This window comes from Oreochromis aureus, linkage group 22, assembly GCF_013358895.1.
Source record: "Oreochromis aureus strain Israel breed Guangdong linkage group 22, ZZ_aureus, whole genome shotgun sequence".
Taxonomy (NCBI): domain Eukaryota; kingdom Metazoa; phylum Chordata; class Actinopteri; order Cichliformes; family Cichlidae; genus Oreochromis; species Oreochromis aureus.
In genome coordinates this window covers 40019615-40038298 of record NC_052962.1, presented here as the reverse complement: position 1 = coordinate 40038298, position 18684 = coordinate 40019615, and the positions used below count along the sequence as shown (strand labels likewise).

General features: G+C 42.7%; 1 protein-coding gene across 1 annotated transcript; it reads right to left on the bottom strand.

The window, feature by feature from the left end:
- Positions 1-1876: 1876 nt before the first annotated feature.
- LOC120435611 lies at positions 1877-14225 on the bottom strand. Its single transcript, XM_039605365.1, has 8 exons — positions 14134-14225; positions 11425-11486; positions 10911-11189; positions 9885-10133; positions 5479-5583; positions 2788-2853; positions 2216-2284; positions 1877-2081 (listed from the first exon to the last, which is right to left on the bottom strand). Exons 1-8 carry the CDS (start codon positions 14223-14225, stop codon positions 2026-2028), a joined length of 978 nt encoding a protein of 325 aa, XP_039461299.1. The 3' UTR covers positions 1877-2025.
- Between the last annotated feature and the right edge of the window lie 4459 nt (positions 14226-18684).

The window sequence follows — 18684 nt, the reverse complement described above, 5'->3', positions numbered from 1 at the left end:
AGCAGCAGAAAGCCCTGAATCACAGAGTAATATAATCAAAGACATGAACAGAGAGAAGCTTCTGTGTTTGAATGTCCAGGTTCATTCATGTGTTATTAACAGACCGATGACGGTGAGACAAGAAGGAAGCTGAGCAGCTGATGAGCTGTCTGTGCTTTTTGTGAACAGCTGAAGCTTCAGCGAACACGTCTGCACACAAACATGAGTCAAACACAAAGTCAGTCAACACAAATCTACTTTTTTCCAAGTTTACTTGATTTAAATTTGAATATTATCATTGTTTTAAATGTGACTACAGGAGACGTCTGACATTTAAATGTTTAGTCATTAATACCAAGTGAAACAGTTTAAATTTAACAGGAACATTATTCATGTGTTCATGAAATGAATAAACTGCACTCAGAAACTATCTCAGGCCAACATTTGTTACCTAACAAGCTTTTGTCTTTATAAATATGTCTATAAAGGATTTTTATCACTTTGACCTTCAGATCGATCTACTGACTTGGAGGAAAGGTCAGAGGTCAAAGACAGTATTTTAAATCTACAGCACACTGTAGAATTTAGAATTTATTTATTTAAAAGGGACAGTGCAGTTTAACATAGTTCAAGTGTAAGACATGAAACTGATGAAACGCACATAGGTCTATAGCTACTGCTAATTTTCAACAATTGTCCCTTGTTGGGCTTAAAATCTAAATACGAAGAAGAATCAAAGTTTTTGGCTTTTTGTCAATTTTCCACCGATGAATCATGAACCTCGAACACGTCGATGGATGGAGGACAGATTTTAAAGGATCGTTACCACGAGCCCTGAAAAAGCTGCGATAGGCTCCACCCCCCACCCCAGCCACCCTGAGCTGGATAAGTGGGTGGATGTGACCGTGAGCTCTGCAACTCAGCACAGTTTGATCAGAATTTTTTAAAGATTTTTAGTGTAAGTGTTTAAAGGCAGACACACTAACAAAAACCTCCTGGGTCGATTTCATCAGCTACAGTTTTACAATAATACTCTACATATGTAGGGATGGGTACCGGTGTCTGACATAAACTGTAGTAACCAGACCGAAAAGCAGCGCACATTTCGGTGCTTTATTTTGGTGCTTTTATTTCCTGAGATGTCATACACTTTGGATTCTAGCCAATCATTTTACCTTTACAAGGATAGTAGGCGGGGCCAGGTACGTATGTTCTTTTAGAGCAGAGCTACAGAATTAAAATGCCCAAGGCCAAGCGGTCAAAAGTCTGGCTGTACTTCACAGCAAAAGATGCAAACTCAGCAGCCTGCAACAAGTGCTTTAAGCTGATACTGTGATACTGTCAAAGGAGGTAACACCTCAAATCTGATGAAACACCTGGCGACGTATAGCATTTTTTTTAAAGCCGAGAAATGCGCCGTGTTTGATAGCTTGCTGCGAGACCTCACACCGAGCACATCTACTGCGGGTGTGGTGCCTGTTATCGGACCCGGAGTTAGCAACATCCCCCAAAAACCCGGAGAGTAGAGTCCTGGCCCCTAGCCCTGTCAGCGTAGCAGAAATGATGAGGATGATGATGGCAGCAGTAGCAGCCGTTCTCCTCTGCGTGAGTAGCTTCATGTTGTTCGTGTGTAATTAACGTTGAGTACGCTAACCACATTATTACATTAATGCATGTAAGGTGAACTAGCAAACACCGCCGTAGTTACATGCGGCTGTCTTCTTGTTTGATAGAGTGAGACCATATATGCCCTATAGCTGCAGAAAAGGCTAACTTGGTTATCATTTTGCAGAAAAAAAGAGACTGCTAAAAATAAAAACATGAGAGGTTTTAGGACAAAGTTTGTGTTCTCCATTCTTCAAGCACCGTTTAAGCACCGGCACTGTTTCAAAAGTACCGGTTTGGCGCCGGTATCGGATAAAACCTAAACGATACCCATCCCTATACATATGTTATACACTATGTTCCCATAAACATCTGTGCTGAGTGAGATTGTTCCTGACAGCAGAGCATTCAGGTGAAACTAAACTGGTCCGGCCCGCTTCTTCATGCTTTGGGTTTCTCCAGTAAGAAATACGTGTTGTTGACGGGCTGTGAAGAACCTGTGGATCATAAACATGATCAGGTGAGTGGGCTGTATGTGTAACAAACACACCTGTGCAGGTTTGGTGTGTTCACAATGAGTTTGTGTAAAATGAGGCGCTGATCATCAAAATTAGTGCAGCTCAGGTGTTACCTGTCGTGTTTCCAGTCTGTGGCAGCTCAGCCATGATGTCGTATGTGGGATCATTGTGGTTTGATCCTCCTGTCAACAAAAAGTCTCATTAACAGTTTGGCAGACATCACTCTGCTGTTTACTGTTGATGAGCCTCAAACTTTGTAAAGTTATCCAAATGGACTGATTCTTATACAGCACTTTGGGGGATCAAACCACCGACCTCCTACTCAGCACAGGACCTGCTCTACCTCCTGAGCTACAGCCAACCCAAACTTCCCAACTTCTATTGGCTTAATTACAGGATGAACTAAAAGACAACGATTGAGTAAAAATAATAATATAAAAAACAGCTACGATCAGCTTTGATTCAGTGCAGTTTTCAGTTTAAAATATTATCTACAAAACACCTAATGATGGAAACAAAAAGAGGGGAAATAATTTAAGTGGCTGCTCCATCAGGCAGTGTGCAGGTCGTAGTCGAGCTCCTGAGAACAAACACTGGATTAACTATCAGCTCAATACTACAAGCAGCTACGATGATGAGTGTGTAGATCAGCCTCAGTCACAGCTGCTTCACTCTCACGTCTCACCATTTATAAGATGAAGTTCTGCTGCAGCTGGTATCTCATCATAGACGTGGAGCTGTTTGTCAGTCCCTGCAGACACATCAGAGTCAGTTCGTCCATTAAAATTTAAAACACGCTGCCTGTGATGACGTCAAGCTGTGAAAATGAAAGTGAAGCTAAACTGGACTGTGGCTGCTTATGAAGCTTTTACTATTAAACTGAGTCAGCACAGAATTTAGGAAATACTGACCGCTGATCTTTCACCTGAAATACTTACAGTGACCAACCTGCTCTCACCCTGATATAGTATATCAGGGGTCGGCAACCTTTCTGATGATGAGTGCCATTTAAAATTTCCTCAGAAGTCAATATGATTGCATTAGCAATAAATTTAATAACGCTCTATATGAACAGTTACACAACATATAGAACCACTTTACAGAATTATATTTGTTTGCAAATGTTGGCAGCTATCAGTGAATAGTTATCAGCTATTTTGAAACAAAAAAAAGACACTTTTTATCCATAACAGCAAATGAACTGTACAACAGAAAATGCAAATGCTATTTATAGTCTCCTCACAACAGTGATAAGAAAAATAAACTGGGCCAATATGGCATGTTTGTTAATACAGAGACACACATGTTAATGTGATCTCTGGTCTCCCACTCAGAGACACAGGTCTCCGAGTGTCCAGCGTTCGGACGGCTACCTGAGGACACTCATGTGAGAGAAAATCTGCTCACACAGATATGTAACTGGCATTAACTCAGCCAGTTAATCCAAGACAAATCTAGCTGCTCATTAAAGATTTCTGGTTTGATCAGAAAATAAAACATTGGTCTACCTGAAAGATCCCAAAAACGCATTGTGAATTCTGTCTCAAGTCTACGGATGTATCCGTGTATTTCTGTGGTGCTGATGCTGCGCTGAGCGGACAGCTGCTGAAGCTTTTGAAGTGTCGGAATGTGGAAAGCTAACAACGTCCCTCTCACCGGTAGGCTAAGTGATTTTTAGCCAATTACAAGTTGAAACTGGTAGTTGGGGTTGTTTGCTAAGATACCGTCATTAAGAAGCGGCACAACTAATGTGTCTGCAAGCTCATTTGCAATGTGCACCGCTGGCACGGCCATTTATTTTTTAATGCACCTTCTCAGATTAATTCACTGCGTGTTGTGCCCAGGGCTGGACTGGGACAAAAAAATCGGCCCGGGCATTTTGACTAAAGACCGGCCCCCCAGGTATTAAAGCCATAAAGCCTTTGAATGAAGACAAACACTGTTGTGACAGTGATGTACACTGTCTTGTTGGTAAATGTATGATTTCTATACATTTTACTTCAGATAAAAACTTTGTTCGCAAGATTCAGATAATTATTTAATAGCAGCCAGACATTTTAAGTGAGAATAAGAAAGAAAAGTATTTCTTTGTGCCCCCCTTTCCCTGTTAATGCCCTACCTGGCCCCCTGGCAACACTTTGCTAGATCCGCCCCTGCACAGTTACCAGCTGTCAGCTACGTAGAAAAGGATCCTGGTGTTATTTGTCTCTCAGAAACAGTTCATAACTTCCCTTCAACTCATCCATGTCACCTAAAAGGTAAACCTGTTTCTACATCACCTGTTCAGCTCTGATGATTCAGTAAGGACATCTCCTGGTTTCATCTGCATGTTTCCCTCTCACCACATATCCAAACCGACATCATGACCAGCAGCTTTACAGCTGTGGCTCCAGCAAACATCAGCTGATACTAGAAATTAATATTAAATAAATTCTAACAACAGCTGACCAAGCTTAAACGTGCTGCTGTTGTTTAGTGCGACATCCGCTGGTTTCCTCTTTGTGGTGCAAAGTGGGCGATAAATAAACAAGAGAGAAAAGCTGATCAGCTGATCATTGATCAGTTTCATGATTGAAGTAGAAACAGGAGAGAGAGGGGAGAGAATGAGAGAAGAAGAGGCAGCTGTGCAGCAAAGACACAATAACTCCAGCTTTGTGTCTTTTTTCATTCTAGCTGTAGTCCGGGACAAACTGCGTCTCTTCTCAGCTCAATACGAAACGCGTAATATTTTCTCTGAATACGGGACGATTCCGTTTATACGGGACGATTCCGTTTATACGGGACGGTTGGCAACTCTACTAACTAACCTAATGAATAAAATAAAGTTCACTATCAGTAACATCACAGCACCCGCCCAGCTGTATAGAAACTCCGTCATGCTAGCTAGCACGCAGTACGAGTTATTGTAACTGACTGTAAAAAGTCAGCACAACGAAAATAAACTCCACCTAAACTTGGTTTATATCTGACCCAGATAGACTGCAGGTCATAACTTCTTACCTGAAGTTCAGTTCACCTGACACTCGGACCGGCGGCCGCCTCCGGTCTCTGCTCCTCCTGCCTCCCCTTCCCTCATCCACCTGCTGGCCTCTGTGGAAGCTCCGCCACAGCCACCACCAAACAACTGAGTTATCTTTACACACCGACCAGCATCTGGCCAATCCACCACCTTTCACTGTTTATACCGTTACAAAAAAAGAGAAAAAAAATCATCGGGCCACCGAGCAAATGCCCGGTATGCCCGATGGCCAGTCCAGCTATGGTCGCGCCATCAGTTAACCCGTTGGCACGCGTGCCTAGGGTTGCCGACCCCTGGTCTAAACCAATGAATAAATCATGTAAACCACAGATTCTGGTCATGTTTCACTTTACTCACCTCGTCTGTTGGACCTGCATCTCCAAATGAAGTAGACAGTGATGAGGATGAGGGTGGAGAGAAGAAGAAGACCAGTTCCTATCAGGAAAGTCGGCACTGGAAAAGCTGGACAAGGTCAGAGTGATTAACATGGATCATGCATCATATACATGGACTCTCTGTAATATTTAAAATTTAAATTTAAAATTTAAAAGCAAAAAACTGAACTGAAGAATTTTACATAATATTTTGTGATTTTTAAACAATGATTGGATGCTGTCTGACTGACGCTGCCATGGAAACGTTGTGTTGAAGGTTGACCTTTATGACTTTACTGATTCATCCTCACAAAGTATTTATAACCAGTTATGAGACACAGATGTGTCAGTGAGTTACAAAGATTCTGACAAATGAAGCAGACAGATGGACGGACAGAGTCCTTTATTGTCATTAACATGTTGAAAGCATGAAAACAAAAGCCATTTGTTTCGCCGGACAGCACTAATAATAATAATAAAGAGAATAAAACTTAAAATAATGACCTAAAAGTCATAGAAAAACAGTCTCGGGGGTGGAGCTGTATCTTTTTGTAACAGCTTTTATTATTGGACAGAAGGCTACATTTACTTCCTCAAAGTTCAATCTGAGAGCAGTAAAGATGTCTGTGGTGATGTCCATAACTGCTCGAGCTTTGTCCTAGAATGATTGATATTCGCCCACAGTCAGCATCTATGTGCTGTAGTTTGCAATAATCTCATCACATCTGAAGATCATTAAGATATTTTTGCTCTATCAAAAACTTTCGGCGTGTCTGATGAAGAATTTGCTTCTTAGTCACTTAGGGTGACCAGCTGTCCTCTTTTCCCCGGACATGTCCACTTTTCACGTTCTGTCCGGGGGGATTTTCGAGATTGATTAAAATGTCTGGGTTTTCCTATATTCCGACAGAGGGCCCACGTGTGAGACGTCATCCACGAACTGCTGCTTTGTGAGCGCTTGTTCTGCGCTCACAGACAGGACTGGCAGCATGCAGCAACGCTCCTAATTATGTTTAACAGATCCCAAAGCGTAAGTGCATCATTTCAGATGAGCTGCAAAAGAAATTTCCCTCGTACTGACCATAGCTGGAATGGCCATCGGAAATGCCCGGTGGGCTGATGGTGATTTTTCGCTTTTACCGACGATGGTTTTGTTGTTGTTCTTGTTTTAGTAACGGTATAAACAGTGAAAGGTGGTGGATTGGTCAAATGCTGGCCGATGTGTAAAAATAACTCAGTTGTTTGGTGGTGGCTATGTTGGAGCTTCCACAGAGGCCAGCAGGTGGATGAGGGAAGGGGAGGCAGGAGGAGGAGAGACCCGAGGCGGCCGCTGGTCTGAGTGTCAGGTGAACTGAACTTCAGGTAAGAAGTTATGACCTGCAGTCTATCTGGGTCAGATATAAACCAAGTTTAGGTGGAGTTTATTTTCATTATGCTGACTTTTTACAGTCAGTTACAATAACTCGTACTGCGTGCTAGCTAGCATGACGGAGTTTCTATACAGCTGGGTGGGTGCTGTGATGTTACTGATAGTGAACTTTATTTTATTCATAAGGTTAGTTAGTAGAGTTGCCAACCGTCCCGTACAAACGGAATCGTCCCGCATTCAGAGAAAATACAGTGGCTTGCAAAAGTATTCGGCCCCCTTGAACTTTTCCACATTTTGTCACATTACAGCCACAAACATGAATCAGTTTTATTGGAATTCCAGGTGAAAGACCAATACAAAGTGGTGTACACGTGAGAAGTGGAACGAAAATCATACATGATTCCAAACATTTTTTACAAATAAATAACTGCAAAGTGGGGTGTGCGTAATTATTCAGCCCCCTTTGGTCTGAGTGCAGTCAGTTGCCCATAGACATTGCCTGATGAGTGCTAATGACTAAACAGAGTGCACCTGTGTTTAATCTAATGTCAGTACAAATACAGCTGCCCTGTGACGGCCTCAGAGGTTGTCTAAGAGAATATTGGGAGCAACAACACCATGAAGTCCAAAGAACACAGCAGACAGGTCAGAGATAAAGTTATTGAGAAATTTAAAGCAGGCTTAGGCTACAAAAAGATTTCCCAAGCCTTGAACATCCCACGGAGCACTGTTCAAGCCATCATTCAGAAACGGAAGGAGTATGGCACAACTGTAAACCTACCAAGACAAGGCCGTCCACCTAAACTCACAGGCCGAACAAGGAGAGCGCTGATCAGAAATGCAGCCAAGAGGCCCATGGTGACTCTGGACGAGCTGCAGAGATCTACAGCTCAGGTGGGGAATCTGTCCATAGGACAACTATTAGTCGTGCACTGCACAAAGTTGGCCTTTATGGAAGAGTGGCAAGAAGAAAGCCATTGTTAACAGAAAACCATAAGAAGTCCCGTTTGCAGTTTGCCACAAGCCATGTGGGGACACAGCAAACATGTGGAAGAAGGTGCTCTGGTCAGATGAGACCAAAATGGAACTTTTTGGCCAAAATGCAAAACACTATGTGTGGCAGAAAACTACCACTGCACATCACTCTGAACACACCATCCCCACTGTCACATATGGTGGTGGCAGCATCATGCTCTGGGGGTGCTTCTCTTCAGCAGGGACAGGGAAGCTGGTCAGAGTTGATGGGAAGATGGATGGAGCCAAATACAGGGCAATCTTGGAAGAAAACCTCTTGGAGTCTGCAAAAGACTTGAGACTGGGGCGGAGGTTCACCTTCCAGCAGGACAACGACCCTAAACATAAAGCCAGGGCAACAATGGAACGGTTTAAAACAAAACATATCCATGTGTTAGAATGGCCCAGTCAAAGTCCAGATCTAAATCCAATCCAGAATCTGTGGCAAGATCTGAAAACTGCTGTTCACAAACGCTGTCCATCTAATCTGACTGAGCTGGAGCTGTTTTGCAAAGAAGAATGGGCAAGGATTTCAGTCTGTAGATGTGCAAAGCTGGTAGAGACATACCCTAAAAGAGTGGCAGCTGGAACTGCAGCAAAAGGTGGTTCTACAAAGTATTGACTCAGGGGGCTGAATAATTACGCACACCCCACTTTGCAGTTATTTATTTGTAAAAATGTTTGGAATCATGTATGATTTTTTTTGTTCCACTTCTCACGTGTACACCACTTTGTATTGGTCTTTCACCTGGAATTCCAATAAAATTGATTCATGTTTGTGGCTGTAATGTGACAAAATGTGGGAAAGTTCAAGGGGGCCGAATACTTTTGCAAGCCACTGTATTACGCGTTTCGTATTGAGCTGAGAAGGAACACAGTTTGTCCTGGACTTTAACTATAATGAAAAAAAAGACACAGCTGGAGTTATTCTGTCGTTACGTTGCACAGCTGCCTCTTCTCCTCTCATTCTCTCCCCTCCCTCTCCTGTTGCTACTTCAATCACAAAACTGATCAATGATCAGCTGATCAGCTTTTCTCTCTTGTTTGTTTATCGCCCACTTTGCGCCACAAAGAGGAAACCAGCGGATGTCGCACTAAACAACAGCAGCACGTTTAAGCTTGATCAGCTGTTGTTAGAATGTATTTAATATTATTTTCTAGTATCAGCTGATGTTTGCTGGAGCCACAGCTGTAAAGCTGCTGGTCATGATGTCGGTTTGGATACGTGGTGAGAGGGAAACATGCAGATGAAACCAGGAGATGTCCTTACTGAATCATCAGAGCTGAACAGGTGATGGAGAAACAGGTTTACCTTTTAGGTGACATGGATGAGTTGAAGGGAAGTTATGAACTGTTTCTGAGAGACAAATAACACCAGGATCCTTTTCTAAGTAGCTGACAGCTGGTAACTGTGCAGGGGCGGGTCTAGCAAAGTGATACCAGGGGGGCAGGTAGGGCATTAACAGGGAAAGGGGGGCACAAGGAAATACTTCTCTTTCTTATTCTCATTTAAAATGTCTCGCTTTTAAAAAAATAATTATCTGAGTCTTACAACCAAAGTTTTTATCTGATGTAAAATGTATAGAAATCATACATTTACCAACAAGACAGTGTACATCACTGTCACAACAGCGTTTGTCTTCATTCAAAGGCTTTATGGCTTTTCCTATAATACCTGGGGGGCCTCTAGTCAAAATGCCCGGGCTGATCTTTTGTCCCAGTCCGGCCCTCATACCGACCCAGTACTGGTGATTTTTCTTATGAAGATGAGGCATTATTTCTGTACCATTATTCTGTGTGCTGTGTCCAAATGCCGTTAGACAGAATCTTATGGTGCCACTACTCGGCCTCCAAGCTCAGTGTGAGTCCACATTTAGGTAAAACACTGACACCACTCTCATGTCTGTATGGTAGGAATAATCCAGCAGGAACATTTTCTTAGATTAAAGTTTGTTGGAAACTCTACAAAAACATTTCTGTGTTATTTTTGGGTTCATGTGTCTCACCTCTGTCAGATCTCTGTCCTTTGGTCACATTCAGATAAACAGCTGGTTTTCCATCACAGTTGTACAGTCCAGAGTCAGCAGGCTCAGCTTCTCTTATACTTAATGTTTTGTCCTCAGTGGAAACAGAAATCCTTCCTTCATTTATTTCTCCAGAGTCTCTGCTCCATGTTGGAACAGCTGATCCTCCAACATCATGAGAACAGTTCAGAGTGATGCTGCTCCTTTCTGCAACACTCACTATTTTAGTTCCTGTGAATATTAATGACATTTATCATTAAAGTGATTCTTTCCAACAGGCCACGTGCTGATTGGTTTAAAGGTGGATGTCAACAGGAAAGAGGAGGGCAGGGAGCACAGAGAGGGCTGCAGCCGACAGCTTTCAGTGTTTTAACTGTTTCACTTCATCCATTTCTATTTATCTGTTTCCATCAAACTGGAGCTCAGGCAGCAACAACAGGAGTACCCACACAGTATATTTGTGCACTGCCCCCTGGTGGCAGCACACAGCTACTACAGGCTGTGTGAGTCGCCACTTGAAACAGGAAGTCTGCGCTCTGACTCGATAACCACGGTGGTGATACCGGTTATCTCTGCTGGGGTTTTAGGTTTTTCATGTCAAAGCAAAGACAGAATGACATCATCCACATAAAGTGGATCACTGCACAAAAACCCAAACTGAAATGCTTCAGTCTGATCAGCTGAAGTTCAAATACACTGTGGTTTGAGTTTATAGAGAGCAGAGATAAGACTTTTATTATTATGTAGCTGCTCACAGCTGCTCACTGCTTACTGCAGTATGTGATGTGTACAGATGAAGAACACTACAGTTATTATTTTATATAGAAACTCATCTACAGTAACAGGAAGCACATGTGACAAAACAAAGCTGGAACTAAAGTTAAAAACACGTCTAAAATGCAGCTTTTCATTATCACTGAATTTGTTTGAGTCAATTGTTATTTTTTTATGGAAGACGCATGATTTTTAAATAGGAAACAGGTCAACTGTTGAAATGTTTGATGTTACCTGATGGGATCACTGTCAGCTCCACAGCTGCTTCATGGTTACAGAAGTATCTGCCAGAGTCTGAGACAGAAGCTCTGACGATGATCAGAGATCGATCAGCCAGTGAACTGTATCGTTTCTGTGAATCATTGATGTGTTTTATATTTCCGTCTCCATCAGCTGTAAGTATGTCAGCTCTGCTTCCTCCACTCTCTCTGCTCCACCTCACTTCACCCTCCACAGAGTGAGGACAGCGCAGACTGACCTGTGTCCCCTCCTTAAATACTTCATGGGTTAAACCTGCGAAAACAAACAGAGTTTGTCAGAATCCCATAAACCTTCAGATGCTTTGGACACATCGTAACACAACACTTGAATTTTATCCTCATGTAAGTAACTGGAGACTTCCTCAATGTTTTGCTTTTTTAAATCAAGTTTTGACCCGAAAGTTTCTTAAAATTAAACTTTGATAGAAATCAGGAAGAATAACGATGCTCTAAATCATCCAAGTCTCAGAATAAGCTCAGAGTCTCACCTGCAGTGACATTAGAGCCCAGAGTGCAGGCTAACAGGCAGCAGAAGATGTTCACCTTCATCCTGACACAGTGGGAAGTGTCTGAATAGTTCCTGTGTGATCTGAGAACAGGAACTCGGCCTCTGTGAACACGCCTGTTCTTCCTGCTGCTCACTTCTTGTGGTTAATTAATACAGATGCTCCTTTTATAGTCTGGAGTGTGACGTAATTTAAATTCTGACAGTTTTGTCTCATTGACTGACACAGATATAAGATGATGTAGTCGTAGGCGGAGGTAGAAGGATCCAGGGTGGGGTGGGGGGTGGTGGGGGGTCTGATCTCCTGTCTTACTGTAGAAACCAGATCAGTTACATCAGTGAGTTTTTGCCACGCAGCGCTGTGAGGATCAAACGTGATATTAAAATAATAATCAAATAACAACTTTGGTTTGTTTTAAATCATGTAGCCAGTGAGGCAGGGATCACTGACACTGGATAATCTGATGGCTGAAGGAGGGCTGTGTGGATATACAAAGGTCAGCAGTGTGTCTAAGCTGCGTTTACATATTTAATAATATGACCCGCCCATGCACTGGTTAAATGACTGTGAGGGACAGCCAATAAGAAGAGAGTTGTTTTAAAGGAGGAAAGAGAGCGAAGCGTGGGATGAAAGACGACCAGACGATGACCAGCAGAGACTGATGATCAGAGTGATGATGTCAGAGCTGAGTGTGACAGTGTGGGAAAGCAGAAGTGATGAAGAGTTCAGCAGCACAAACACCAAAAACCACGGGAACATGAGGGAGCACAGATCTTATCCAAGTGACACAAAAAGCTTAATGTGGCATTTTTGTAAACTGTGAATCATCAACGCTCTCGTAGTCGAGCCCAACAATGAAAATGATTTTATGCTGTAAAGCTGCTTTTGAGTTTCATGTCTGGCTTTCTGAGTCCTGCATTTGGGTCCGACCCCGACAGCCGAGCCTGACCCAAAGTTTAATATACTCAGTGTAAAAGTGAGAGAGCAGAGAGCTGAGCTGCTACAGGAGGAAATTCAACACAATGATTTCCCAACAGCTGTCTGTGAACTTTGGAAGTGTCAAACTGATGACACACTGAGAGGAAGCAGAGTGTTATCAGCTGCAAACCTGTGGGTTTATCCAGGACTGCAGCAGGAAAACAGCCACAGCACTGAGGTCACAGAGGTCACAGAGGTCAGCATCCAGGTGCTGGAAACGATACAGATTTGTGTTTTTAAAGCTGCATGCTTCCGTGTGTGTGTGTGTGTGTGTGTGTGTCAGAAATAAAACTGTGAGGGGCTGAAGGACACTCAGACCAGTCACTGGTCGTGTACAAATTCATGGGCTGCATCCTCCTGAGGACCCGGCCTTCGCGGTCTACGTGGGCCGGATCCTCAGAAGGTCGGGTAGGCCGGAAGTAAACGGCAGTGGAATTGGACGGTCTAGCCTTCTGATTAACGTCACCGCTGTCTCGGTGGAGTTTAATAAACTCGGCCGTCTGCTCCTTGCTATCTAAATTATAACAGGACACTGGCGTAAATTATCGACCATCTCACACTTCTGTTTAATCAATTTTCTGTTTGACGTTTATTCAGCTGTGTGAAAACCACCCGGGGGATTAATAAAGTTTTATTTTATCTAATCTAATAACTTTAATCTCAGCCAAACCGATTTACTCACGAACAAATAAAACACTGAAAAAAGCCAAACAATAGCATTTTTAGGTTGTCTAAGTGACTTATATGTTACGTTTAACCTGAGTAGCGAAAGTCCGCGGTGATCTGAAAATGATGTGCCGGGAGTTGTGCCGTTCTCAGCGGCTTCAGTGACCCTCGAGCTCTCGGCTAGCTATCGAGTGGGTGGGTAACAGACGTCTCCGAAAACGTCAAAGCACTTTTGTAAATATGCGATACCTTGATAAACTGAGCAGATATTTGAAGTTTACACAGCTGAAAATGTGTTAAAAGTTTATTTTGTGACCCAGAAAGATTAATAAGAGTAATTTTAAAACTTAGTAGTGGCCACCATTGTTGGAAACTGGAGTTTGGCTGGGCCGCGCTATGAATTCTGGGATATGGTGGGCCACGAAAGACACACCCCGACCATCCTTCAAATTGGGAAAAGGAGGACGATTTGTCGGCTGCATTCGAGGAGGAGTCTACGAATTTGGACAGCCTTCGGCGCGTCGCTGTGACGTAATCGGTCTACAAATGCGTCCTCAGGAGGATGCAGCCCATGAATTTGGACACGATCACTGATTCACATATCAATGAGTGTGGCTGCATTTCCTCCTGTGTCCCACTGCACTTCCTGCTTTATTTTGAAGGGTAATCTCCTGCTCAGCATAATGCTGTTTTGTCAGCTGCTGCCTGTGTCTCATGATTCTGCAACACATACCTCATCATTTGAAGCACCAGCAGCGGTGATACTGGCCTCTGAGAGATGATGGCTCCATTTTACTGACACACATGTGAAGGGAACAGAGGTGCTGGGTGGGCTTGGAGTTACAGAGAGAAATGCAGAAGGACTCACGTCTTCTTAGCGTAGCTTCAACAACAGCTACGTTTCCCACAATCTTCATGGTATCATCAGTTTATCCCTCTGTGTACCAGTACACCTCCTCACTCTAGATCACGTTAAATAAAAAATAAAATGAAATAAAAATAAAACATTAAACAGTTCAAGGGCCTCTCTCTCAGACACCTCCATACCTGCACGGGTATGTCATGAGGACCAGCTGCCTCCTCCTCTTCATGGCTGCCCTCACTTCCTCCTTACTCGTCCTCTGAACTTCCTGATCCATCCTCCATCTGTCCTCCTCTCTCAGTGACAGGGGATTTCTTTAAATCACCCTGCCGTTCTTTGTTCAGCTGAGACACCTGAGTTAGAAAACACAAACACTGCAGATTTTCTTTCACTCGTGAGGGCAGCCATGGAACGCAGGATCTGCGTCTCATCACTGTCTGCGTTCTTTATTTACACAGTTCTGTGTCTGTGTCTGTGTGTGTACAAAGGTAACAACGTCACTCAGAGCAGCGGGTTTTTCCCTTTTCTACTCGTAAAAGAGCTGAGCTCTTCTCTACATCTAAATGTTCTTAAGAAACAGGAAGCGGTTAGTAGCTGCATAAGTTCATCACACAAGTTAGAGATAAAAAGTCATGTAGAAATCTGCTTAATGACAAATAATGAAAGGATACATTTCATGCAGCTGATCACATATATACAATATTCTTTTGACACTCAGTCTCTTCGTTCATTAGCTCCTCCTTCCATTCTCTCAGCACACACATCGCTCGTTTGCACATTTCCATCTCCATCTTTGACCGCTCCAACCTGCTGCACTTCCTTTCCAGTGTTCTCCATGTCACATAAAGGTGACTGTAAGCCGTGGTCTTTGCTGTAGCTACCACCTAGCTATCAACCTTCACTCACTTCCTCTTCTTCATCCTACAGACGACCATCCAATGCTGCACAGATATATATCCTCCTCTGACACCACCTTACAGTCTCCTAGTTTTCACATTCCACTTTCTGCATTAGATGTAGCCCACTTGTGTGCACCTTCCTCCTACATCACCTCCACCCTGTTCCTCCCTCTTACAAACATGTCCGTCACAGTCTTTTCCATAAATCCACCCTCTGTCCTTCTGCACTTCTCTCTGTAACACCAACCCCACCCAGCACCTCGCGTCACCTCTGTTCCCTCCACCTGGATGTCAGAGTTCTGCTTCAATCACCACTTGTCCCGCGGGGAGCACTCGCTATGATCCTGTCTGACCCTCTCTTCATGCTCCACCTTCAAAGTTTCCCCTACTCCATTTCTATCTGCACCATGGAAGAACAGCTAGCATCCACCTCCAGTGTCGGCCTTGCTTCCCGTCCACACATCACACATCTACCTTCCTCCATGATATCAGCAGCTTTATCAGTCTGGTCTCTACATTACAGGCTATCATTGGTATCATAATGTCATGTACACTGAAGTGGACTCACACTCAGGAGAATCACAGTCAGCCTTTATTTACAGTGACTTCACTAAAAACATGCTTTATACAAATGTGGAAAGAGAAGCTGTGCTCCAGGGAGAAGCAGACATCCAGTATCAACGCTCAGGCACGATCATCCCATTCAGGGGGGAAATCCTGGGAAGCTCTGCACAGGGAGGAGAAACAACATTAGAGTAAAGAGACAAGCAAACTCATCAGAGCCAAGGCTTCACCAACGACACAGGCTGTGTCCGAATTCAGGGGAAGGATGCTCATAAGGACACTACCTACCTACATCACAAGGTAAGTGTCCTTAGACGGACAGGTAGTCAGGAAGTGAGCGGCTTGGACAGCCCCCTTTTTTTCTCCATAGAAACTTTATTGAACAAACAATGAGTATCCAACATAACAGATGGGCTCTGGACAGCCTCCTAGCCTTCAACTCCGCCCTTACTTGCGTGTTTTTCCGGACGCTAGCGCCACAGCGCGAAAACTTTAAAATGGATCCAGAAATGTCGCTCCGTTGTTTGGACAATTCTATTTCTCAAGGAGCTAGAAAAACCTTATCGTCGCCGCCCGCACGCCTAACGTTTTGTACCTTAGGCTCATCAGAAACAATCATATCCAGGTAAAATCATTTCCTTTAATCTACACACATTTAGGAATTACTTAGCTAATTTTCTTACATTAAATGAGAAGAAGACAGAAATTATTGTCTTTGACAGAGATACTTCTTCAGGACGGCTGAACGACATATTTGGTCCTGCTGCTAGCCATCTTACTGATGCCGTTAGGAACCTTGGAGTCATTATGGATAGCTCATTTAAACTAGATAAACAGGTATCTAGTGTGGTTAAATCCAGCTTTCATCAATTACGTCTAATTTCCAAGGCTAAATCTTATATTCCCTACAAGGATTTGGAGAAACTTATTCATGCCTTCATTACTACAAGGCTAGATTACTGCAACTCCTTGTATATGGGCCTACAACTCTCCCTTCTTCAACGACTGCAGCTAGTTCAAAATGCCGCAGCTCGCCTTTTGACTGGCTCAAGAAAGTATGACTCTATCACCCCTGTCTTGGCAAACTTACACTGGCTTCCCATTAAATTTAGAATTGATTTTAAAGTTTTACTGTTTACTTACAAAATTTTAAATAATATGGCACCTGATTACCTAGCTGATCTTCTCTGCCCGTATAGCCCCATAAGAGCACTAAGATCATCAGACCAACTGCTCTTAGTGCAGCCCAGGTCTCGCTTGAAAACCAGAGGTGATCGTGCCTTCGCCGTTGCAGCACCTAGGTTATGGAATACACTTCCTTTCCATATACGCGCATCGGATTCTATTCAGTCTTTTAAATCACGTCTAATAACATACATGTTCGACATTGTATTCAAGGTCAATTAGGGCAAACTGCATCCGGATTGCATTGGATTATGTAACTATTTTATTATATTTTCATATTTATAATTTTATTATATTTTGATTTATCTGTACTATGATCTTATGGAAAGCACTTTGGTGTACTTCGGTCTTTGAAATGTGCTATATAAATAAACTTTGATTTGATTTGATTTGAATTACACGGATAATTGAAATATTGCCGGCGTTGTGCCAAAAAAGTGTTCGCCTGCCAAAACTGATTTCCAATGTTTCCGAGTGTAATATGTGAAATATCTTTATGTATGTTGGTAAATAGACTTCGATGAACATGGTTTACTAAGGGGTTTTATATATACAATAATTACCTGTTGTTCAAGTATCTTTATAACTCTGGTTATAATGTAGGTACAGTTGATATATTTGTTGCGCTGTCTGCTGTCCTCTTGGCCAGATTACTCTTAAAAAATAAATTTCTAATGTCAATAATTTTAACTGGATGAATAAAGGATATATAAAAGTCACTGCCAAAAACTGATTGCAGCTTCTACCTTGTTACAGGAATGTTGCTGGTGGCAGGTGACTTGATATCACTAATGAGGGACACATTTGACATGTTTCACATATTATAGACCAACAAGTTATTCATAGCAGGTTAAATACGAGCAATCAGTTTAGGGCAAAACCGAAATCAGTTTTTGGCAGACGATCATTTTTGCCACAACATCGGTCATTCTCACACATGTACTGTATCATATAAAATATATAAACTAAATATCTTTGAAACGTATAGAATCTAATCTTTTGTTTGTTTATTTTTTTACATAGCACTTTATCAAACTGTTGTCTGCTACAGAGTTACAAGTATTATACTAATAATATAGCATCCACCATCTCCTGCTTGCATATCTCTGTAAACATCTTAGTGGTGTGGCAGCCACGAGTGAGCCCTGCAAACCCTGTGGATGGAGGATGCAGTGGACAGTGGGAGGAAGCATCCTGAAGCTCTCTTTGCAGACCACCCTGTGTGATTCTCCACTCGCCCACCAGAAAAGACAAACCGCAGGTCTCAGTTGCAGCAGCTCATCCATGTCTGATCTTGCTCGGGCAGATTCAGCAACACTGCCAGAGACTTCCTGTAATCTATTACAGTTGTTAAAGAAACGGTCCAGGAACAGGTCACTCAGGTTAATCCTGTGTGAACAACTGTAAATATTGTTTTTCCATCTTTACATACTGTGTATTTGAAATATTCTTGTTTAATTGTTATTGTTATTTACTTTATTGCTATCAAATAAATATCCAAGTAATATTGTTCAAAGTTAGCGTTATGTTCATACGTGTTACAAATGCCTGTAAATCAAATTGAGTTCAGTGACAATTACTGTTTGTTTGAATCAATTTATTAATAACATAAAACCTTTAAACTAATGCAACACATATAACAATGTAACAAATATATTCAAATAAATAAATTTCTCAATACATAACTCATTTGGGAACTAATCTTTCTAGAAGTGAAAACAGTCTGTCCGTCCTCTCCCTGCTCTCCTCTCCCCAGCCTCTCTTTGCTGCCTCATGTCCTCTCTGATGAGGTCTAGCAGCTCATCATCTCTTTTCCTCTTTCTCCCTGTCGTAGCTGGCTGAGCCGCTTCGTCATCGCTGTCGTTTTGGTCACCCACTGCTGCGCTTGGCCCTGGAGTGTCCTCAGGGAGAGAGGAAATTAGGACAGGAGGCGCATGGAAGGCATCTGTCCTATCACCTCATCCATGAGGGCAAACCAGGGCCAAGTAGCAGCAGTGGGCTTCCCACTGACCCCCTCTCCTGAGCCTGGATACTTGCAATCCTAAAGGCAGAGGAAATCAAAAATGACAGCAGGCAAATAAAAACACC